Raw genomic sequence first — 24,801 nt, forward strand, 5'->3', positions numbered from 1 at the left:
GGCTCAGTTGGTCAAGCGTCCGACTTCGGCTCAGGTCATGATATCATGGCTCATGAGTTCAAGTCCTGCATTGGGCTCTGTGCTGACAACGTAGAGCCTGGAGCCTGCTTTGAATTCTGTGTCTCCCTCTTTGCCCCTACCTTGCTCATACTCTGTCTCTCTCTCTCTTTCAAAAATAAATAAACATTAAAAAATTTAAAAACTATAATCTATAAGCATTATTATGTAAACTCATAGTATGAATTTTCTTTTGAGATGAAGTTTTTTCTATATGGTTTTAAGTGTATAAGTTACATTTATCTTATTCCATTTAGGCTGTTTATTACAATACACTCTAGTGAATGTTCTTATATACATATTCTAGTGTACTTGGGTCAAAACTTCAGCAAAATGGATTTTTTTCAGAAAGCATTTTAAGGATGGAATTATTTTACACATTTATATTTTTGTTTTTTTCCCAGTGCCAGATAGTGCACCAGAAAATATTACTTACAAAAATATATCTTCTGGAGAGATTGAGCTATCATTCCTTCCCCCAAGTAGTCCTAATGGAATCATACAAAAATATACAATTTATATCAGGAGAAGTAGTGGAAATGAGGAAAGAACTATAAATACAACCTCTTTGACCCAGAGCGTTAAAGGTAAAAATAATATTTAATGTTGCACATTTATGTTTGTATTGACAGTGTGGCTACAAAATATTAGCTTGCTTCTATATTATAAATGGTAAGTATGATTCATTTTGTACAAGTATGACAATTCTGGCTTTTTGGTTAAATAAGCTAGGAGTTTACTACAGTCACATGAAGGGATACTCTACGTCAATCCTTATCCTATACCATTTTGTCTTTGTAATGGACTTAATATTTGAAAGAACTACATTTTCATTTAATTTTTACTTTTGGACAGTTAAGAGTCATTTAATAGTTTGCTGCTTGCCTATTATTAAAAGATATTTTCTAAGTCTTAACCTATCTATTTTATTTCTTTTTAGGACTGAAGAAATACACCCACTACAAGATTGAGGTATCTGCTAGTACACTCAGGGGTGAAGGAGTTCGGAGCATACCCATAAGTGTACTGACTGAAGAAGATGGTAAATATAGTAGTGGATACTAATATATTTTGAATCCATCACATTGCCAGAAAATGAAGATCTAATTTGAAAATTCTCTTAGACTTGGGTATCAGTTATGTGCATGTCAGCATTACACAGAGATTTCACTGTCACGGAGTAAAAGTAGCTAGCAAAGTCAGCTTTAGGTTCAATAAAATCAGGTATAAAATGTTCTTTTTTGATTCTCAAGTCATCCATGCTGTGTAAAAAATCAGTAATATTTTTTCATGGGAAAATTTAAGGTTAAAATTTTGGTTTGAATGGTTTGAATATCAACGAATGTGTGTTATGACTGTGTTTTTCAATGTTAATGTTTATAAGAGTAGACATTTACATCAGTGTTATGTCAACCTGCAACCTTTTTTTCTTTTTTTACTGTATTAGGACTAGCTTGCTAATGAGTTCAGGCCAGTTTCCAAGTTTCTCTGCATAATCTTCCAAGATGCCATTTCTGAATGTTAATAGCTTTCATATTGAATATTTAAACATATCTGTTCCTAAACCTGAATAAAATCAACTTTACTACGGAGACCACTTTACACTGGTAGTTCACCAAGTTCTAGGCATATATCATGCTAATAAAATTACTTTTGAGGAATATATTTGGGATTTGGATTTGCATGTTATGTTTTATACATTGTATATATTTGAGACTGTTATTTTTATTTTTATTTCTGCAAAAGGAAGTCCTATTGCCACAAGAATTGGGCCTGAGTATATCCTAAGTGTTTGTAGATGTCTTTATTCCCCCCTCTCTTTCAAATTTTTCCATCTTCAAGTTCAGTTGCATTCTGTGGATGTTTCTAGTCACACATCAAGACAAATGTGCATTATATATGTCTAGTAGGAGAAAGACTTTTCTCTGCATTGTTCTTATTTCATTCAAAATAATAGTCTTTGGAGCCTTTTTTTCTCAGTTCAGGTCCTTCCCTATGTTTCTCTCTACCAAATTATTTCATCAGAGTGTCCAAGCAGGCTGCTCTGGTTTGTCCCAGGCTCTAAGTCCACCGATGGGTTAGTCTTCCTTGTCATTACCTCTACTTATTATGCTTATTTCTCCATCAAAATACACCTGTTCAACTTTTCACTTTTTTCATAATTCAATTCTTTATGCTGAAAGAAAATGACAATTAACTAATAAATAAATCCTTCCCAATGGGACAATTGTTAAAAGCTAGGACAGGGTGGGGGTTAGCTCTTTTTTTTCCATCTTCGATAATGCCTAAGAAAGATGTAATAGATCATTTATGCAATGCCCTTTTGGACATAGTACTCACTTCCCTCCCCCCCCCCCCAATTTAATGAAATAGTCTTGATGGTAAGAATCAGATCTTTTTTTAAAAAAAATTTAATGGTTATTTATTTTTGAGAGAGACAGAGCTTGAGCAGAGGAGGGGCAGAGAGAGAGAAAGAGGGAGAGAAAGAGAGAGAGACACACAGAGTCTGAAGCAGGCTCCAGGCTCTGAGCTGTTAGCACAGAGCCCGACGCTGGACTCAAACTTATGGATCATGAGATCATGACCTGAGCTGAAGTCAAACGCCCAACTGACTCAGCCACCCAGATCTCCCAGAATCTGCGATCTTATATGAAGGAGTCTAGACCAGTAGTGAGCATATATTCCAAGAAGACAGAGCTTTTACTACTTAAGTCAACAGTTAACCTGGACTGTTAAAATTACCATGGAAATCACCATGTGATTAGTTAGTGTCTAACTCCGTGGTCAAGTCATTGATATAATTACTAATTAATGGGGTGAAGAAGAGGACTCATTTATTGAAAAAATATGGCAAGTCAAGAATAGATAAAGGACTGAGATACTTTGCATTTTGGGTATTAGGTGTTCATTGCCCTCATGAAACTTGCAGTTTAGTGGAAGAGGTCTAAATTCAATAAGTGTATAGACAAATAGTTTTTATAACTTTAGTATTTCCCTTAAATTACTCCTCAAGACAATAAGAGGGATGTTAGCTACTCTGAGGTATCAGAAAGGACCTGAGGAAGTTACATCTACGCTGCAACCTGAGAGAAGGGGAGTGAAAAGGGAAGATGAGAGATAGGACCGATCATACCAGGTGGAGGGAGAAAGTCTTAGGCATACCTTCTCACCTATTCTCATATGCTTTGTTATGATGAGTTGGACAGACTGCAAAAGCTACCATTGCATTTATGTATTCAAATTTTCCTCTTTCTTTCTTTAAAATAAATTTTTTTTATACCCCTGGAAATTTGTACCTCTTAATCCCCTTTACCAATTTCATTTTTTAAAGATTGTGTTTCAGAATACAAGTGCCAAAATGATTAAAACTTAGTCTGCTGTAGTAGATATACAGTATTTTGTTTAGATAGATGTGTTAATTATATTTAGTTTGCAATAAAAGTTTTACATAAAAAGTAAAATACCTACAGATATACTGAAATTAAAAATAAACACAGAATTATCTGATATGTGACATAAAAGTCTTAAAGCATATTAAAGAATAGAAATACTTAGTTACAACAGATTGTATTCTATCAGTACTATATTTGATTGAAATCCTATTTTCCAGCAAAAAACAAAAGCTAAGTTTTACAAAGATGTTAGGGAAAATATCATAGGGTTTTGTTTTGACAAATGAAAGAGTTCTCAGAAGTAATTCATATCTTGGGAACTAGACATCTCCAAGTGATATATGGATTCTTCTGATAACCAATATTTGATAGCATTTTTATTGTAGTGCCAGTGAGAATAGCAAATAAAAATATGAATACAGCTGTCACCATTATTTCTTAGAATTCATCTCATAAGCCTTTGCTCAGTAATATTTTTGTTGTTGGAAAATTGTTGTTACTAAAATAGTGAAAGCATGCATACACATCACACATGCATATGTACACATACAACTCTGGTGGAGATTATTCAGAAAATAAAAAAGAATTTAAAATATTTCAGTTAGCATTTTCTTTAAATCATTGGAAAAAGTGATATACACATGTGCTAATCTATAAGTTAGCATTGTTCAAAGATCTGAACAAATTCTTAAAACTTCTATTAGCTACCTATGAGTTTACTTTCCATATACGACTATAACAATGATAAACATTTTAGTAATTTATACCCTTCTATGTACAAAAAGTTGTATATTAATCTTCTAGGACACTACTGTGGTGTTACACAGGAGCTTAGAAATGCCATTCTATAGAGTTCATCTAAATGTAAATATAAACTTAGCTAACCACGTTGTAATTTTTGTGGTGCTTATTTAGTACAGAATGACTAAGGTATTTTGGATCCTTCTGCTATTCTGGCAGAACTAGAAGTAGACCCTAACCTGTCCGTATTCTTATTTATGTGCTGTGTTGCTTTTCTTTGTCACCATTCAATTTTGAAGACTCAGTGAACAGATTTTGATACAATTTTAACAGTTTAATGACAACTGAAATTGAGGAATGTAGTTCTTACTTGTGAGGTCAGTCATTTTAACTGCTCTCCCAGTGTTATGCTTATCACTTTACCACTTCTTGAATGTGTGATTTTTTTCCACTTCCTTTTATTGTTTGAGGAGCACTTTTACTACGTATTATATTTATTCACCCCAGTGGTTTTATTTTTACTAGAGGATGATAATTTTCCAAGATGTATTTGAGCAGTAGGTGAATCACTGTGACATACCCCTTGTTCTTTTTTCTCATGAAATATTTTTTTCCATTGAATCACAGAAACAGATGTTCCAACACCACCATGCAAAATCTCTTTTTATCATCTCATTTTGAAAGTAAACAATTAGTCTCTCATGCTCATGGGGACACACTGCACCTGATTCGTTTACCAGAATGTTTATAGTGAAAATTTTGTGCATTGCCATTTTAGCCTTCTCTTATATATGTTTAATACAATGTATTATCCTGACCCTAACTTTTCAGCTCCTGGTTCTTCCCCCCAAGACTTCTCTGTAAAACAGTTGTCTGGTGTCACGGTGAAGTTGTCATGGCAACCACCCCTGGAGCCAAATGGAATTATCCTCTATTACACAGTTTATGTCTGGTAAGAATTTTTTCTTTTTTGGAAATAGTTCTGAGAACAAGTTTTAATCTGTAACATAATAGGAATGTAGTTTTTTTTATTTCAGAATGTGATGCTACATTAGGGACCTGATTAATAGGCTAGTTAATATGCTTTTTTTTTTTTTTTAAGAAACAAGCTTTTCCCATACTATGTAGAAGTCAAGCATAGTCAAATAATATAATTTTTGTACATAAAAAGTATATATTATGCATAATATATCAAACTTCTGCTCTTAAAAACCACTGACTTATCAACTTATGTGAATACATGCATAAAATTTTAAACTCAGAGTTTTACACAAATACTCTCTATGTCACTGTCTTTTCAGGTTTCTTTGAGCAGAGTAATTTCAACTAAAGTTTAACTAAAAGATATTTATTCATAAATCGGTTACTTAAGGTCACTTTTCCCATGCAATTTAAGTAGCGTATCTATTTCTTTCTGATCACCTTACACTGATTACCAATTTATTTGTCACTTGCGAATAAGATGAAATCCCATAACACATCTCATGTCAATTCACAACATGGCTCCACTGCTGCATGAAAACTCTGTAGTTAAAGACCCTCACTTTGATCTCTTGTAAGTCCTTTTAGAAAGATTTATCAGTTATGTATTTCCTAGTGGATTTTAAATATTTCAACTCAGAAAATACAATTTACACAATACTTTATAGAACATGGGCATGTCTTACATTTATGTTCCTGACTTGAAAGTCCAATATTGAGAGGTTATGATATTTGAAGGAAGGCTAGTCTTCTCTTTCCTAAATTAAGATTTTTCTTTCCCTAATCTCTCTTTAAACCCTTGGCACACTGCTCACTGGGGCTCTACTTCCTGGTTTTTTGGTTTTGTTTTCATTGTCTGATTCCTAGTCAGTTTGCCTAGTCATGGCGAAATTGAGAGTTACTTGAGAAATGTCAGTGAGAAAGAAGCAATGACAAAAATGCAAGCATTTTCCTCTGTGGCCCAGTTCATTTGTTTATCTATTTTTCATTACTTCATTCAGCAAAACTGATAAAGTGCCTCTATACCAGTGAATAGGACACACATAAGACTCCTGCCCTCCTGGAACTTACATTCTAAAGGGATAGCTGGATTATATCCTATAAAGAAACAAGTGAGGCAAAGAGGGCTACTTTTGATGGGATGTTTGGAGAAATTCTTCCCAAAAGAGTGATATTGAGTTATAATCCAGATGACAAGAAGAAGCTTGTTGTCACGTAAAGATCTGCAAGGTGGAGTTTTCCAGGAAGAAAGAACACCAGCTGCATAGGCTCTGTGAAGGAACATAATTTGTCATTTTGAAGACCAGAGAGGTCAGTGTTGCTGAAGGGTAGTTAGAGCAATACTGAGGGGTAGGAGGCAGATAAAGATCACAAGCCACAGTAAGGATTGACTTTTCATTTTAACTATAATGAGAGTTACTGGAGAATTTCAAGCACTTTGAATACTTCATGGAGAAAGAACTGTAAATGGAAAAACTGTTAGCAGGGATACTAGGTAGGAGACTATTTTGGTAGTCTGGGCAATTGATGATACTGGCCATGGAGGAGAGAAGTGGGTAGCTTTCTTCTACATTTAGAAAGAAGAGTTGACAGAACTTGGTGATACATTGGCTGTGGGGAAAAAAAAGCGAGAGAGAAGTGAATCAATAATGACTTTTAGATTTTTGAATCAAGGATGATGAATGAGATTCTTGGCACCATTTTACTGAATTAGATAAAAATGAAAGTGAAACAAGTTAATAACAGTGAGAATCAAGATGTTACTGGCCGGGGTTTCTGGCCCACATTGTAGGGACAATCTCATTCCTCTATACAGTGATTGTACTGTGTAAGCTCAACTCCCCAGTGGTGGTTTTTCTGTACTCTTTCAAGGGTATCCCTTTTCTGTCTCACTTCTAAGATGGATTCTAGGTGCAAAAGGGGAGCCCAGTGAAAGTGGGGTTAGGGAATCTTGAGTGTGATATTATGAGTCATCTCACCTGGCTGTTTAGGAATCATGCTACTGTCCACCTGCAGTCATAGATTCTAGTTTCAAGGTTCTGATTTTCTCTTTTATCCTTCATCCAACCTCAGGCTTATTGTAGTGTCTTAGCTCTTTTAGCATGTCTGTCTTAACCTTTAGGGAGCTAGATGCTCTCACCAATCTGCAGGGGGCAGGATTGAAAAGGTGACTTTTACACTCTTCCCTAGCTCTGGATGATCTACTAGAGGAGCTCTTAGATCTTGCTGAATAGGATGGTGTACTAAAGACAGAGACTTTCTAAGAGGCTTGCCATTTTTCTCTTCATCCTGAGAAGGAGAAAGCCCTTCTTGCTGTCATTCAAAGACAGTTATTCATATAGACATTAGCCAGAGAACCTGCCCCTACAATCAGCTGGATTGTTTAAGATTTCAGACTTAGGGTGGTCAGTACATGCCACATGGGAATATGTGGAACCACACTGTGTAGCACCCTTGACTACTTGCCTCTGAAATGATGGAAGTAAGAATGCATGATGAGAAGGTGGATCTCTGGAGCCTTGGAGTTCTTTGGTATGAATTTTTATTTGGGATGCCTCCTTTTGAGGCAAGTACATACCAAGAGATCTACAATAGAATATTGCAGGTTGAATTCAAATTCCCTGACTTTGTACAAGAGGGAGCCAGGGACCTCATTTTAAGACAGTTGAAGTATATTCCTAGCAGTAGGCTGACTCTAAAAATACTTGCACACTCCCTGGTTCACAGAAAGTTCATCAAAACCAGCAAATAGCCAAAAGAGCAAAGAATCAACTAGCAAACAGTCTTAGGATTCTTGTAGGGAAAGAAATCCTTGAGCCTGGGCTGCTGTATAATCTGTCAGGAACAGTCTACTGACATGTATTTTACTGTTGACTGCCCGCCTACAATCTAGAATGCTACTGAAATATATACATATTTCAGTATATATATATATATATATATATATAAAAATATATATTCCAAACATATATATGTTATATATATATATTATACACATATATATTTATATATAGTCCAAGTGCCTGAGTGTGTGTGTAACTTCTTGGGCAGCCAAGCCTAATAAAACTGTTGGAATGTGAATCTTTTTAAGTATTAGAATAAAGATTTTTTTGAAGATCCATAAATTTAGTAAACCTTCAAAGATATTTAATAATTTATTGAAGTCAGATGAATAAATTCTTAATATATTAACTCTAGAAACCTAGAAGTTTCAGAAATTAGATTTCAAAGGATATAGAAAGAACTCCTTATAAAAGATTTTAATGTTACAGTTTTTTGTTGTTGTTAAAATGGGACTTGGAATGCTTTTAGAGACATGGGTTTGGATTCTGGCTCTGCCATTCAATTATCTGTGTGATTCTCTTAAAATACTGTATAAATGGTGGTATCATTGTTAGCAAAGTTCCTGTTTCAGTGGTTCACATTTTTCACTTCTCAGTTTCCATTATTTTGGTTGTTCTAATAATTACCAAACTCTTTAAAAAGCAATATCTTTATTTAGAGGCGCTTGGGTGGCTCAGTCGGTAAGTGATTGACTATTTCGGGTCTGGTCATGATCTCACAGTTTATGAGTTTGAGCCCCATGTTGAGCTCTGTGCTGACAGTGTGGAGACTGCTTGGGATTCTCTCTGTCTCCCTCTCTCTTTCTGCCCTTCCCCTTCTCATGTTCTCCCTCTCTCTCTCTCCAAATAAATAAACACTAAAAAATAAAAACAACATCTTTGGATGTTTGCTATTTTCAGTATGTCTACAAAATGCAGACTGCCAATTTTACTTATTATCCTGAGTGACTTCTCTCTTTGTCATGAATATCTCTTTACAAAATAGCTCTACAAAATGAAGGTTAATGTGCAGGCATTTTATAACCACTGTGTGAATGACATTTGATTTGTAGATGCTGTGCTCAGAAATCTGCTTTAACTCATTGTATTTTAAAATGACGTTTCCTTTTAAAGTCTGTTTTGTGAAATAACTTTTATCATTTATCAAGATGGTAAAGTAGCATTTTCTTTCCTGAGTTACAATGATAAATTATTCTTATTTGTATTTAAGTGATAAACAATCTTTGCATTGCTAGGGCAGCACCATTAAATAAATGAATTCCCATTAGAGCAGTTAGCTTATTCATTTTATACACTTTGGACTGAGGTGTAGTATTGTAGTAAACTGATACAAGGCTTATTTATTTACATAGACCTTCCTTCACTTACAATAGGATTATATCCTGATAATATCATCATAAGTTGAAAATATCATGAAGTTAAGAATGCACTTAGTACACCTAACCTATAGAACATCACAGCTCAGCCCAGCCCACCTTAAATGTGTTTAGAATCCTTACATGGCCTACAGTTGGGCACAATCACCTAACAGGCCTACTTTACAGTAAAGTGTTGAATATATCATGGAATTTCTCGAAAACTTAACTGAAACAGAATGGTGGTGTGGGTGCAGAATGGTTGTTGGTGTGTTGGTTGTTGATCCTTGTGTTCATGTGGCTTCCTGTCTCTGCCCAGAAGCAAGAGAGAGGATCTTACTACATATGGCGAGCCTGGGAAAAGGTCAAGATTTAAAATCCCAAGTACACTTTCTTCTGAATGTGGATTGCTCTTACACTATTGCAAAATGGAAACAGTCCTAAGTGGAAACATTATAAGCTGGGAACCATCTGTGGTTGAGTTCAGCCTGGATTTGTTTAGCAATTTTGCTTCTACATTGTTAGTAAAATTTAACAGTTTTCTTTTTTGTTTATAAAGCTTCTAAGTGAATGCCTTATCAGGTATAGTAAGAAGACTGGAGTGAAAGTAATGCTGAAAATTCTAGCTTATACACAAATCTTGGCTTTTAAATGTTTCTCATTTTCTTAGTAATTCTGAGAAGTAATTCTGAGTCAGTCAGTCAGACAAATGTTTATTAAACTCTGTGGGGAAATAAAATATACATATAGAATTTTAAACTGATTGTAGACTAATTGGAGATAAAATATGTGTATGAAATAATTCTAAAAACAGTTGCTAAGTGATATATTAGGAAGCCATAACAATTCTAAGGCAGCTTTTTATTAGATGTCGTTGGTCAAATAATTTCTCCCATATCATAAAAGCTTAGCTTTGGAAATGACCTTCTATATGCTAAAAGTATGCAATGTTTTTTCCTGTTTTCAAAATATTTTTTATCCTATTAAAAAGACCTGTTTGAGCATACACTCTAGATCAATAATCAGAATGGGAAAGTTAAGGTTATAAAGATAGTTTGATAAACTAGGAGATCATCTCAGCGGAAACAGTATCGTAGTCTCCCCTTAACTGTAGTTTTGTTTCTGTAATGTCACTATCCACAGTCAGCTGTGGCCTGGAAGTAGATGATCTTCCAGACAGGTGATCAGGAGGTCAGTAATAGCCTAATGGTACATCACAATGCCTACATCATTCATTTCACTTCATCTCATCGCGTAGGCATTGTATTATCTCACATCATCACAAGGATATGGGTGAGTACAGCACAATTAGATATTTTAAGAAAGAAGCCACATTCACATCATTTTATTACAGTATACTGTTATAATCATTCTATTTTATTATTAGTTTTTGCTGTTAATCTCTTTCTGTGCCTAATATAGAAATTAAAGTTCATCATTATAATGAAGTTTAATTTCTAAATATATATAGAAACATATATATATATGTTTTCTATTCTATACACCAATTTCTACATATATAGAAACACATATTTACATATATATCTATGATGAAGTTTAATTTCTATATACACATAGAAACATGGTATACATAGGTTTCAGAACTATCTGTGGTCTCAGGAAGACATCCACTAGGATCTTGGAATGTATCCTCAATGGATAAGGGGAGACAATTGTATATGAAGGGTTGGGGGCAATATGAATGAACTGTGTCAAGAAGTTGATAAGTAGCATTGTAGAAATGGTATATCGGGATCAAATTAGAATGCTGAGAAATACAAACACAGATAGAGGGAATGGTTCAATACAAGGATGCCCTTTAATTGTTTAATTTGAGGTTTCAAGTCAGATACTAAAAGCTTCCTCTCACTTCTTTCTTGGCAGTCATTTTCCGTAATGACCTGGATGAAGGTGGGAGACAGGCTACTTGTGGGGCCCCTGTGCTTTGCTGGACCTGTGAACTGTTAGTACATTTTGAATAGAATTCTGTCAGCATTTCATAATGAATAGATACCTAATGACACTTTGGGTTCCTTGGTTTCTTACAGAAATCAAGATAGTTTCCATATGGCCTATGATAAACATCAGCTGTGCAATAGAAGCTGTCTTTAGATGGAGTGTTTGCTTGGCAATTTACCACAGTTCCCACCACACCCTGTTTCAAATCCAATCTTCTTAGTCATTGATTTTGTTTGTGTGGATCTTAAATTTTACACCCTCAGTTTAGGGGTCTTTTAATCATGCTTGTGATATATACACAGCTGTGAGAGATTGTGATTTCCTTGCATTAGACAGTTGGGGAACAAAGCATCTTGGAGAGCTAGACAACAGGACTCAAAAGAAATAGTATAAAAATTAGCATTTTGGGACAAATGTTTTTGGTTTTTTATCTTCATTTTTAATTTATTTTTCATAACAATACCATAAAAGGAATATTATCCCCAACTTGTAGGTGCAGAAACTGACATTTGAGGTTAAGGGGTTACTTAAATTTTCAAAGCTAGAAGATGACAGTCAGAATTCATATCTAGATCTGTCTTGTTTCTAAATCATGCTTTCCTCAATCCCTAGGAGTAAGTGTTATAATTGGCATTTGTTCTAAATACTCAGCCATGTACTTACAGGATTAGGGAAATCTTAGTTTGGTAAAAGTATTTGTGATAAACACTTATGGGGTTATAAAAAATTAAGCTTACTGCATCAACTCATATCGGTAATTTCTACCGAGAAAAATCACAGTCTTATTGGTGTGCATTAGTTAATGGACTATATTCATTGTGAGAAAAGTATATTCTTTAATGTTTAAACCATTTGGATTACTGATATCTGCAGTTTAAATAGTATATGGATAAAGTAGAGCTTGTTCATGAAGTGATGCAGATGGTGGAAATACTCAGGATCAAGGCATGTGAGAAATTGCTGGAAGAATGGGAAGAGGTATTAGTTAAGACTCTTAGTTTCAAGTGACTGAACTCAACCTAAATTGGCTTAAGCAAAAATGAGAATTTATTTACACATAGATGAAAAGTTCTGAGTATACTAACTGGATATAGGAGCTCAAATAGTTTCACTAGATGTGGTTAACAGTAAGAAGCTTGTGTGGACAATAGCAGGATCACCCTGTATCTTGAATATGTCTACTTATTGAGAGAATATGAATCTCAATATTGAATGGGATTTTAAAGTTTTATTTTAACCATGTAACCAAAGATCATAGTGCTGGAGAAAATACTCCAAGGACTTTCCACTCCGCTTAGAATAAAATCCAAACTTCTTATTATGGCCTGAGGAATTGCATATACTCCCAGGGAATGAGACCTTTCTTCTTCAGCTCAAGCACAATCCCTCCTCCTGTCTTCTGGACCTTAATTTCTTGTGTCTTCTCCAAGATCATGGTTTATAAATAGTTCCCCAGCTTCAATCTCATTCTCTTTAATGGCTTTCCCTTTTATCTTATAAATATGTCTTTTCTACTAATGGCAAACAAGACAAAATCAAAGCAAATCAACCAGCCAACCTCATGATAACAATAAGAACCACAGCAACAACAAATAAATACCCTACTTTGACTCCAACTTTCTCTGAAACTCTAAAAAAGCTTTAGTATCATAGAATACGATGTTTTGCTAGTCTGAGGTTATTTAACATATAACTGGTAATATGTTGGTACTACTCTGCTATGAAGACTAATTGTTCTAGAGTCAGGTGCAGCATGGAAGAGTGGTTTCCTTATAATGAGAAAATTTGTGAAAATCACTCATTCATATGAGGAAGGGAATATTTGAGAGAGTCAAGTAAGTGGATGTTGAAATTATTTTTGGAAGTGTTATTTAGTGAGTGAAATGATTAGAATATTTAGACAATGGGAGATTATAACTCTGAATATAAATACATAGGAATGAACAAGGATGTGTCATCAGGTTAGCTTGCCCACATGGAACAAAATATCAAATGATGAAGATTAGAATTAAGACCATGACCTTTCAAAGGGTCTCAGATCTTGTGTAGAAAACCTTTTATGTTCACGCTTAGGGAAATGGAGGAATTTGTTTCAGTCTTCCCAGGTGGTTTGGTATTCAAGATTCCTTCAAGATTCCTTCGTAAGCAGTTGTTGCTTACCATGATCTTAACATGATAAGAGATGAGTAAAGAAAGTGCTAAAACAGACCAAAGAAACTGCTTTTGTACTCTAGAATTTCCTTCATGCCCCAGATGTCAAAACGTGGTCTATCTTTTGAAAAAAATCATAAATTAACTTAAAAATAATGTCATTTTAAAAGACCCTATTAATCCCATCCCAAGACATGTTCTTGTTGTTACCAATGAGTGTAGACAGAAAAATGGCATCCTATATTTATTCAGAATGGTTTCAAGGTCATTCAAATTATTTTGGCTTATCACATTCAAGAAAGCTTTTAAAATTTTCTAATAAAGTTTCTTTTTTTAAAATTTTATTTATTTCCAGTGTAGTTAACATACAGTGTTATATTAGTTTCAGGTGTACATAATAGTGTTTCAACAATTCTATACATGATTCAGTGTGCATCATAAGTGTACTCTTAATCTCCTTCACCTTTTTCAGCTATACCTCCACTTGCGTCCCCTCTTGTGGGAGGCAAACATCCATTTGTTCTCTATAGTTCAGACTCTGGGGTTTTTTGTTTCTGTGTTTTTGTTTTTTGGGTTTTTTGGGAGGGGTTGTCATTTTTTTCAAGTTTTTAAAAAATTCTAGTTAGTAAAATATTCTAATAAATTTCTAGTATTAAATCAGCAAAATGAATGTACTGAGAACCTTACTCAAGCTTTTTCCTCAGTTTGAAAATTTACCCTGACTAGGAAGTTTGCCTGATGTTGAAAGTTAATCTATTTTAGAGATTAATTATTGTTGGTATTTATATTTATTCCCTTTATACACAGTTTATAATTCTGAATATGTAAAATGTAGGCCTGTGTGTCAGGGAGGCCTTCTTTCTTTTTCTGCCTCCTCACTCAACTCCCTATTCTGCTCTCAAGCCTTACAAACTAGATTTCTGGTCAACAATTTCCTGCATCTTTGGGAGCTATGTTATATTCTCCTTTTCTAGATGTTACCTATAGTCAAATTTTACTGGCTTAATTTTTTTGTTCATCTCTTTTTCATTGCTGTCAGCCACCAGTGGGGCAGGGTGGGAAGGTGTTGTCTTTGTTCTTAAAGGGACCCTATTGTTATTAGTGAATTGTTTTATAATTTACTGTTTTGTCTATTTTGAGGATAGGGACTGAATCTTTACTCATGTTTATGTCTAACACATTTCCTGCATAAAGTAGATACTCAATACATTTTGTTGAATGGTGATTGCATACATATCATCTCTAAACTGAGAGGGGCTAGGAAAGTATCTGTCCTTCTTTGTCTGTAGCACTGTCTAAAAGAACAGTGCCTTTCTAGAGGTGCCTGGGTGGCCTGGTTGAATGTCCAACTTCATTCAGCTCAGGTCATGATTTTGTGGTTTGTGAGTTCAAGCCCCACATTGGGCTCTGTGCTGACAGCTCAGAGCCTAGAACCTGCTTCAAATTCTGTGTCCTCTTCTCTCTCTGCCCCTCTCCTGCTCACACTCTGTCTCCCTCTCAAAAATAAATGAATATTAAAAAAATTTTTTAAAGAACAGTGCCTTTCTACTCTAATATATATTCTCAATTTAAAACACTACAATAAAATATAGAAAAGAAAATGCATAGGTTATGCAAAAAAAGGGCCACAAATGACCAATATACAAATGAAAAAAATATTCTATCTCACAAATGGTTAGGGATTTGAAGATTAAAAATGTTTTTTGGGTCAAGTTTGCAGAAATTAAGAAGATTAATATTCAGACTAGTAATGAGAGTTTGCCAAAAGGTGCACTCTCACACATTGTTGTGGTTCTAAACTATAATTTATAATTTGGAACAGAAACAACTTTTAGAACAGTAATCATTAAAATTTAAAAAAATCAAACCATCTGATTCAATAATTATACCACTGTATATACCACTGAATTTAACCTATAGTAATCCAAGTACCATTATGAAAAGATATTTGTATAAGTGGTATAATAATTATTATACCACTGTATATACCACTGAATTTAACCTACAGTAATCCAAGTACCATTATGAAAAGATATTTGTATAAGAATGATTGCTGCATCACAGTTAGTAACTCAGAGAGGTGTGGGAAACAACCTACATGTTAATTTTACAGAAGAATGGCAGAATAACTAACACACATCCAAATTAGGCAATTACTCAATTATCACATGAGTAAAACAAAACAAAATCAGGATATAGAAGAACATACACTTTTATAAATGGAAATAAAACACTCTAATGGAACACGTAATATCCCTATTATAGTATTTGAAACTAATAAGAACAAAACAGATCTTTAAACTTTACCAGTTCAAACCAAAAGACCACAGCAGTGTCAAACGTAGGCTTCTTGTGCACAGAGGGCGTGACTCATCCATACTGCAGGATTGCTCACGGAAGTCGCTCTTCTTGTTCTCTAAAGACTTATGGGTCTTTCCTTCAATCTGGCTACTGCATAAGAGCAAGGAAGATGGAGTCAGATCCTCAGAGACAGCAACACTTCTCTCGCTTTTCCCTTCCTAGTTCTCAGTTACATGGCAAACTATCTCTTATCTAAGTTATGTTCTGATCACGTATCAGAAATTGAAACTTCAGTTGAAGTTTATGTTCAAAAATTTTTTTTACCTTAGTCATTAAAATAGCGACAATCCTAGACTACAAAAGGAAAACAAGCCCTAAACAGACAAATCATATTAGTATCTGAAAAATTTTATGAGTACTATTTTGTTGCGGCAAGCCACGATTGGTGTAGAAACTGTATCTGTATATGCAGAGGTGGATTATTGACTTTGTTAGTCAGGCAATTTACAAAGACTGTCTTCTTACTGAAATACCTGAATATGTGAGACAAAACTTGCTTTTGATCTGCCTTCTCCAGGTGATTGCCTTGATTCTATATCATCTATGGAATGTAATCAGGGTTTTTCTTATTGTAGGCAGACACTTATCTGCAGTCAGGACAAGATGGTTGTGATGCAAGGCAGCAGAGTGCATTGAAAAATATGCTGGAAAAGGAATTTTAAAAATAGATATAGTGCCATTAGATCACTTTAGCTAATTTCATAGCTTTGGAGATCTGAGTTGGATTAACCATATTGCAGTGTTCTAATGACCTGTGACCAATGACAGGAGTAAAGAATTGGGTAAAGTTTCTATGACAAAGCATCTTTTCTCTGAGTCTAACAGTCACAGCATTAAGTTCTAAAAGCCCCCTCCTGGGCCTCAGTGAATTCTCTACTGCTTCTGAAAGAAGCTGTCTGATGAAACTGTTTCAAATTGCTGAATAGCCTTGCTAATCCTGCTGGTCTCCAATCACAGATTCTGAATCCATATTTTTCTAACTATGGTAAGCTTTCTAACCGCTTTTCAGATAACCGTACTTATATTTGGAGTGAACTGACACTTTTGTAATTGTTAAACGGGTTAAAATGAATATGTCTTTGTGGATACCCTTAATTCAATTACCACCTATTATTCCTCTTAATGATTCAAGAATTTCAATAATTCAATGGCAAAGAAAGAACATTTTGTATTCAGAGGAAATATCTATTTACTTCTTGGGTGCCTTGTGATACTAAAGAAGAAAAAGAATAGGATTGCATGAGATAGATACACTTTTGCTGTGATGTTGATCATATTCCCTTAAATTCTTTCATAATTAATTTTTACAGCACTAAAAATAAATTCTAATTTATTTTTAAATTAAAATCTAAATTTCTTTTTATTTTTTTTATTTTTTTAAATGTTTTTTTATTTATTTCTAGGAGAGAGAGAGAGAGACAGCGTGAGAAGGGGAGGGTCATAGAGAGAGGGAGTCACAGACTGAAACAGGCTCCAGGCTCCGAGCTGGCAGTCAGCACAGAGCCCGACGCGGGGCCCAAACCCACGAACCGCGAGATCATGACCTAAGCGAAAGTCGGACGCTTAACCGACTAAGCCACCCAGGCACCCCTCTAAATTTCTTTTTAAATGTGTTTTTCAGCACTACTATGTACATACTCATTCGTTAACTTAGAATCTAATCTATACTTAATTCAAAACTATAGTAACTAAATGAGCATGACTGAAATATAGCAACATTTTGTTGTTTAGCCTCTTTTCCCTCCTTGAGATTTTAGTACATATTTGGAAAGTTTTTAATCAACATTTATTTGTATATTTTTTTTCTGGAGTGACATTTTAAATACTTTTCAGATTTTAATTGGATGAGAGATGTGAGCTCTTCCTTTTCTTTTCCTTATGTTATACATACATTATTTTCAATTTATTTCCAGCTAATACATAATTTAATACACAATACAGAATAAATTTAGAAATTAATGAAGGGCAGTTAATTGATATAATTAACAAATAAAGGATAATACACAGGCTTGCTATTTTACCTACTACTATTCAGATATATACTATTTATTTGAATTGCTCTAAGGTAAACCTTACTTTTGTACAATACGTGAAAAATTAATTTGTTTGACAAATGAAGAGTATAAATAAGATGTCGCCAACACATAGGAAAAACAAATATTTGAACAACTAAAACATGGGTATGAACAGGAGTGCTGTAATTACTTGGACCACACAGTATTCCTAGAGATCTGTTAAAATCAGTCCAAGTAAATTCTAATATGAACACCTTATTAACACTTGATTGAATTACTGAGTATACTTGAAAACAGAAAAAATTTATTTATTGGATTATTCTTCATTCCACTCTTTTCATCATTTCAGGATAGTAGTGTCTTTATCCTGTTAGTCTTGATTAATATATTTCTCTGCATTAATGTTGCTTATTTTTAATATACTTGTGCTCAAAATATATATGCAATGTTTAATTTAATAGTCAATTATACAGATAATTTCCTTTTATCTCACAGGGATAGATCATCATTAAAAACTATTAATGTAACTGAAACCTCATTAGAATTTTCAGATTTGGACTATAATGTTGAATATAATGCTTATGTAACAGCTAGCACGAGGTTTGGTGATGGGAAAATGAGAAGCAGTATCATTAACTTTCGAACACCCGAGGGAGGTGAGTTCTTTTGTATATAAGCCAACTAAAAAAAAATCCTATTCAAAAAAAGTATTAAATATCAAAATGTATTACTAAGCCTAATATTTGTTATCATGTTGAATGCAAAATTGCTTTTTGGTCACTTCCTAGCTGTGTGATGCTGGGAAAGTAATCTCTCTGTGCCTCAGTTTCCTATCTATATTATGGAAACAATACAGTACCTGTGTAACAGGGTCCTTATGAGAATTAAATGAGTTCGTATTTTAAATACACTCAGTGCAGAACTTGACACATAGTATTTTATGTATTTGTTAAATGAAACAAAATGGATGTTGCTATGATACAGAATTAGAGGGATGGCCTAGTGAGCCTTGTGGATTTTATTTCTGACTTCTCATTGGATGTTATACCTAATTTAAGTTTTCTTTTGTAAGCCAGTGGTCATTGCTTATCAAAGACAGGTAAAATTTAGATCATTTCAGACATTCTTTAGAGCTTACAGGTATAGTTTGTTTGTCCACTTGTTTGTTTTATAGCACCAAGTGATCCTCCCAAAGATGTCCATTATGCAAATCTCAGTTCTTCATCAATAATGCTCTTTTGGATGCCTCCTTCAAAACCTAATGGGATTATACAACATTATTCTGTTTATTACAGAAATACTTCAGGTACTTTTGTGCAGGTAAGACCTGAGTTTTCTTCTAGTTCTTTATTTACATCCTTCGGTTTTATTGATGATGATATAGACATGGCATGGTAGAAAAATCATTTCTCTTCTGCTGATAATTATGAGTATACAAGTCATTAAACTTTCACTGAAATTGAAAAAACGTGGTGGGGAAATGTCAGATACATTTTAATCTATCTATGCGTACACACACGTTCCCATGTCAGCTTCAACTGTATTACAAACAATGAAGATACGACCTATTCAAAATTCTGTGTATAAATACGGTCCTCAATTCCATTTTTCCAAGAAGTGTTCTCTAAAGAGTTGATGATTTAATTTACCCTTTTATTTCTCAGCTGAAAAATGTTCCCTTTTGTTTGCATACAATATAAATAGTTTTCATGTTTGGATGTGCTGACATATTGTTCTTTAATTTTAACAGTTTTCAATTGCTAGCAGAAGGGGTTTTGTTGTTATTTAGTATCACCTGTAGTAAAATCAATAAGGATGTGGTTATTTCACTTGAACGATGCAGGATTTTAGGGTCATACAGTTTGTAGATATGCACTTTCTGATGTGAATAATGGTGGTTATGAAAATAGCTAAAATGCATTTTATTTAGAGAAATATTTTCAGTTTACCCAATAGAAATCCTTTATTTATCCAAACCAAATATTTAACAGAACTCTAACATATGAAAAGAATAAAGTTGGAATGATTGTGATTGAATTAGGAACGGAGAGATGTGGAATATAATTTGGAAAAAGCTATTTTGAAGAAAGGCTAATTTTGAAGAAGCTAAATTTGAAAAAGCTAATTTTGAAGAAGATGTACCTTAATAGAAACTATTGACTGCCTTTTGATAAGGTGCCAGAGTCCAGCTCCAGCCGGTCCAGGAACCCCTGAAGGATGGACAGTGTTGGCAAGAGTGAGAAAGCCCTGGGATTCTTTCTGATTACCCAGCAGGCATCTCTGTTCTGTCAGTTTTAGTGTCTTTAATTATAGGTCAAACGATAACATGACATCAGAAAATGGAATTTTTACAGTGGATAATTCTCTGTGATAAGATGCTTTGGAAAGTGTACAGAAACAGGTTTTACAGAAGTATTCTTGCAGAACTACCCCAATTATAGTGACATTGAGTGAATCTTACAACTAAGAAAATAACAGGGTGTTCTTAGTGAAAAACAGGATAACAAACAAATTTGTTTAAAAAAAAAAAAAAAAAAATAAAAAAAAAGATAAAATGTATATAGATAGGCTAGGAGTCATTCTGTCTGGCTCACAAGAGGAAGAATGTGTTTGAGCTGGTTAATAACTTTTTGATTTGATGCTGAATGCGTAAACACCATGGAGGCCCTAAATGTGTCAGCCTTTGTATTTGGATTTATGTTTTAACTACTCTTATCCATCCTCATCACAGCTGCCAGTGTAAGGGAAGGTGTTTGTGGTATATAGGCCTTAGGGAAGGGACTGCTATACATCAACAGTTAGCAAAGGTATATGTAGTAACTTAGGTTCTGCCCTTATCTGTTCCTTCTCTCTAAGTTAGGCTCTTTGTCTCCGGGCAAGACTTAATTGTCCAGTTATATTCTTTATGGCACTGGAGAGCCAACTATACCTTTAAAGAGTTTGGCTAATTTCCAATACATAGAATAGCCTCTTCGAGTACATTTACCTTTGTGTCTAGCTTTTTGACTATGATTTCTTGAATAGTAAGGGCATGAGAAACATTTGTGGTTAGTTGATTTACATGTTGAGCCGTATGAACCTCTTGGACTAACGCAATGGGAAAAACAGAATTGTACACGTAAAGGTCAGTCTTTTATGAGTAAGGGTTGTTAGCCTGTTTATAGCTCAAGGGAAAGTATTGAGGAAAACAGGACCTGCTGGAGACATGATGTCTGTTCCCATAATCACAAAAGAAGAAGTTCCTACAATAAGTTCCTTCACAAGGTGCAATCATCATACAAGGGCCAGAATAAGGGGACAGGACACTCTCGATACCAATCAACAAGGTGCTTTGGGGGTCGGTGCTCAACCAGAAACAACTGAGTGGGAGTGGATATCGGTCGTCATCTGACAGCAGGAGTCCTTGCAAACCTGCCTTAACCTTACAAGGAGTTTTCCCAACTAGTGAGTTCAGAATGGCTCCCAACAATAATGACACTGTCCATTCTTACTTCTTTGTATCTTTTTAAGCAGCAGAAGAATAAGGATTAGTCTTAGTTATTTGGGGCTGTCCAGATCAGTTTGGGACCGGCAACATTAATTTTGCCACCGGAGTTCGTTCTTGGGATCAGCAATTTCAAGAAATAATGCATTGCTGTATTGTATTATTTGCTTTACTGTATCTATGCTGAAGTTTAGGCTGATGAATAGAGTCAGAGCAGAATTTTGCCAGCTGTCTCAGGACTACCTAGCAGTGAATAAGAGAAAGTCAAAGTTGGTTTGGTTTTTACATTCTGCCCAAGGCCCTCTAAGGATGGGCTTGAATAAGTGTGACTACTTAAAACTTCATGCCAAAAGGAAAACTACTTTATACAAGACATGAAGATATAGATACATATGTAGTTATAGATGTATAATGCCTTAGGAGCAGAAGGAAAAAGGAGAATCCTTTCCCCTCCCCCTTCTGTGTACATTAAGCAACTTTTGCTATTTCTTTTTATTCTGCTCTATTTCAAGAAAAGAAATGGGATTCCTATACAATTTATTTTTTTACCACAATGTTTACAAATTTAACAATATGGTCTTATGTCACAGAGGCCCTTCAAAATGCAGATTTTTCTTCTTTCATGAATTTAACAAAAATACTGCAAAGTGATGTCACTAGTTCTGAATCTTAGCAAAGGTTTTTGCCTCTGTACAGTATACTTTATGACCTATACACACAGTTCTATTTTGGTTCTCTTTGTCCATGTCTAAATAATGAAGTGTAAACATCTAACTATGGTTTCAACCCCATTTACAATTCATCTAACTTAGAAAATGTAATCTTTTATTAAATAATCTTAAGAATGCTTTTATGTGTGACAGCTGCAAGAGGGCACAGGCTAATGATGTGGAAGCACTTCTCATATTGCTTGAAGTTCATCTGTGCTTTAATTTATTCCTCAAGTTAGTGTTACATACAGCCTCTTTGCTAACTAATTTTCTATTTTGGCTTGGAAGTGTGGAAGAAATCTTCCAAATGAACATTATATAGCAGAATAAGTGTGTACTTTTTCCTTCCTCCTTCTTTTCCTTTTCTTTCCCACAGATCTTTGTAGAATACCTCGTGCATGATACATCCACATTCTGCTTTCCATTCTTGGCATCTGCTTACTTGTCTTAGCTTCCTATGCCATAGCAAACAACTTGAAGAAAAGGATCATGTGACACTTATCTTTCCATCCCCTGAAATCCTCTGGTACTGTATCATACATAAGTTTAATGCTCCATAAATATTTTTAGTTGAAAGAGCATACAGTTATTTTCATAGACCAACATTATTTTTGATACTTAGTTATAATCTTGGAGCATTTGAGTTTGTGGGAAAATGATTTTTCCTTCTTCTTACCTTGGGGAATTTAATCTCTCTGCTCCCATTATTCTTCCTGCAATTGATGGACTTTATGTTTAGTGTAATGTATTAATTCTTCTACATTTTCCTTTTTACCCACTTATGTCGTATCTCCTCCTGTGCTTGACATAGTATCTTATTATATTTAAAAAATGCTAAATGAATACTGGTTGATTAATCAAATTTGAAAGCTTTTACTAAATACCTTCTGACTGCATTTATATACACAAAGTGGCAAGTCTTAATTAGGTAATTTGAGCTGAAAGACATTTTTTCAAAAATAAATAAATGACTGAAATAATCATCTAGATAATTGACCTAATTCCAAATTTGGTACATGTCTATGCATGCTAAGTCACACATTCATCAGGAATGGCTTCTGGGTGATTCAGAATAATTCATTTCTAAATAGTCATCAAGGTGATAGGTAATCAGAATAAATTTAATAACAAAGAAAAATTAAAATTTACACCAAAAAGCTACATTAGTATATTTTTATCACATCCTCATGTCCTCGTGATTTATTTATTTTATGACTGGAGGTCTGTACCTTTTGATCACCTTCATCCATTTGGCCCACCCCCTCCCACCCTACATCTCTGGCAACATGAATCTGGTCTTTGTATCTTTGAGTTCGGGTTTTTGGGTTTATGTTTGTTTTAGATTCCACATATTAGTAGGCTCATATGGTATTTGTCTTTCTCTGTCAAACATAGTTCAGTCAGAATTATGACCTCAAGTTTCATCTTCGTTGCAAATGGCTGGATTTCCTTTCTTTTTAAATGGATAAATAATTAATTATGCTAATATTTTGATACTTTAGTAAGCCGGTTATTCCCTGTGTAAAATTGATGTGTTGAAAGATATTAAAGTATACAGATCGTATTTTGTATGAGATTGTTATATTGTTTTAACTTATCTGTTCCTAAATAAGCAACCACAAAATTGAGGTAGATATTTTGTTACACTCATTCTTCCCTTCCTCTCCACCAAATACTGGCAAAAGAACCACAAAACTGGGACGCCTGAGTGGCTAAGACAGTCTAGCATTTGACTTCAGCTCAGGCCATGATCTCTTGGTGCGTTCAAGCCTCAAATCAGGCTCTGTGCTGACAGCTCGGAGCCTGGAGCCTGCTTCAGATTCTCTCTCCCTGTCTCTCTGCCCCTCCCCAGCTCACACTTTGTCTCTCTCTCTCTCTCTCAAAAATAAATAAACATAAAAAAAAAGAACCACAAAACTTTGCTTAATTTAACTTTTTGATACATTAAAGAAACATCCTAACTGTAAATTTCAGTCAAATTAATTACCGTAAGTTTTTCATACAAATCAACTAATTACCATTTATTATTTTTTATTTGTAGCCAGATATAATATTGTTTTATGTGTTCCATATCATCTAATCCTCAAAATCTCTCTGTGAAATAGAAATAATTATTCCCATTTTATAGTTGAGGAAGGAAAATCTTTGAGTTTGAAGATTTATTGAGGACTACTCTGCTAGAATTAAATTTAGGTTTATAGGATGCTTAAAGCTTTGTATGGTTTGGAATGATTGCACTTTCTTGGTATAGATTGGAATTATTACATTAGTACAATAATAATATAGACATACATACTATTAGTGTATTTATTCATACAATTGCCTACATAATTTTAACTGTTTTATTTTAGAATTGATTTAGTTTGTGTGTTTTGTGTTTAAAATATGATCAGAAAGGAAATTATTGCATAAATAAATTCCCTAATTATCAATAAATGCCTTAGGAAGAATATTACTAAGAATCAGGAAATAATTTTTTAAATAACTCTTACTCTGCATTTAATAAACAAAATGCATCTAGCTGACTTCCCAATTCTCCCCATGATTGTAGGGGAAAAAAGCCCCATTAAAGATGAATAATAACCATTTGAGTTCAGAGAAAGGTTTCTCTTTTTTTCATACTATGAAAAATTATGAAAAAGTATGAAATACTTTCATAATTTCTTCATCATTAATAGGAAGAAAAAATAAGTGTTTATAATATTCATAAACTTATAAAAATACAGTATCAATGTTTTGAAAAATACTTGAA

At 34.2% G+C, this 24,801-nt stretch overlaps 1 protein-coding gene across 1 annotated transcript in view; it reads left to right on the plus strand.

Moving 5' to 3' along the window:
- PTPRQ (protein tyrosine phosphatase receptor type Q) overlaps positions 1-24,801 on the plus strand; it is a 191,694-nt gene that overhangs the window by 41,821 nt on the left and 125,072 nt on the right. The window contains exons 15-19 of the mRNA XM_039235567.1: positions 462-644; positions 998-1,099; positions 5,022-5,142; positions 18,351-18,511; positions 19,030-19,175. Coding sequence (XP_039091498.1) covers positions 462-644; positions 998-1,099; positions 5,022-5,142; positions 18,351-18,511; positions 19,030-19,175 — 713 coding nt within the window. The remainder of the gene's footprint in view (positions 1-461; positions 645-997; positions 1,100-5,021; positions 5,143-18,350; positions 18,512-19,029; positions 19,176-24,801) is intronic.

This window comes from Hyaena hyaena, unplaced genomic scaffold (assembly GCF_003009895.1).
Source record: "Hyaena hyaena isolate Hyena2069 unplaced genomic scaffold, ASM300989v1 scaffold_99, whole genome shotgun sequence".
Classification (NCBI taxonomy): domain Eukaryota; kingdom Metazoa; phylum Chordata; class Mammalia; order Carnivora; family Hyaenidae; genus Hyaena; species Hyaena hyaena.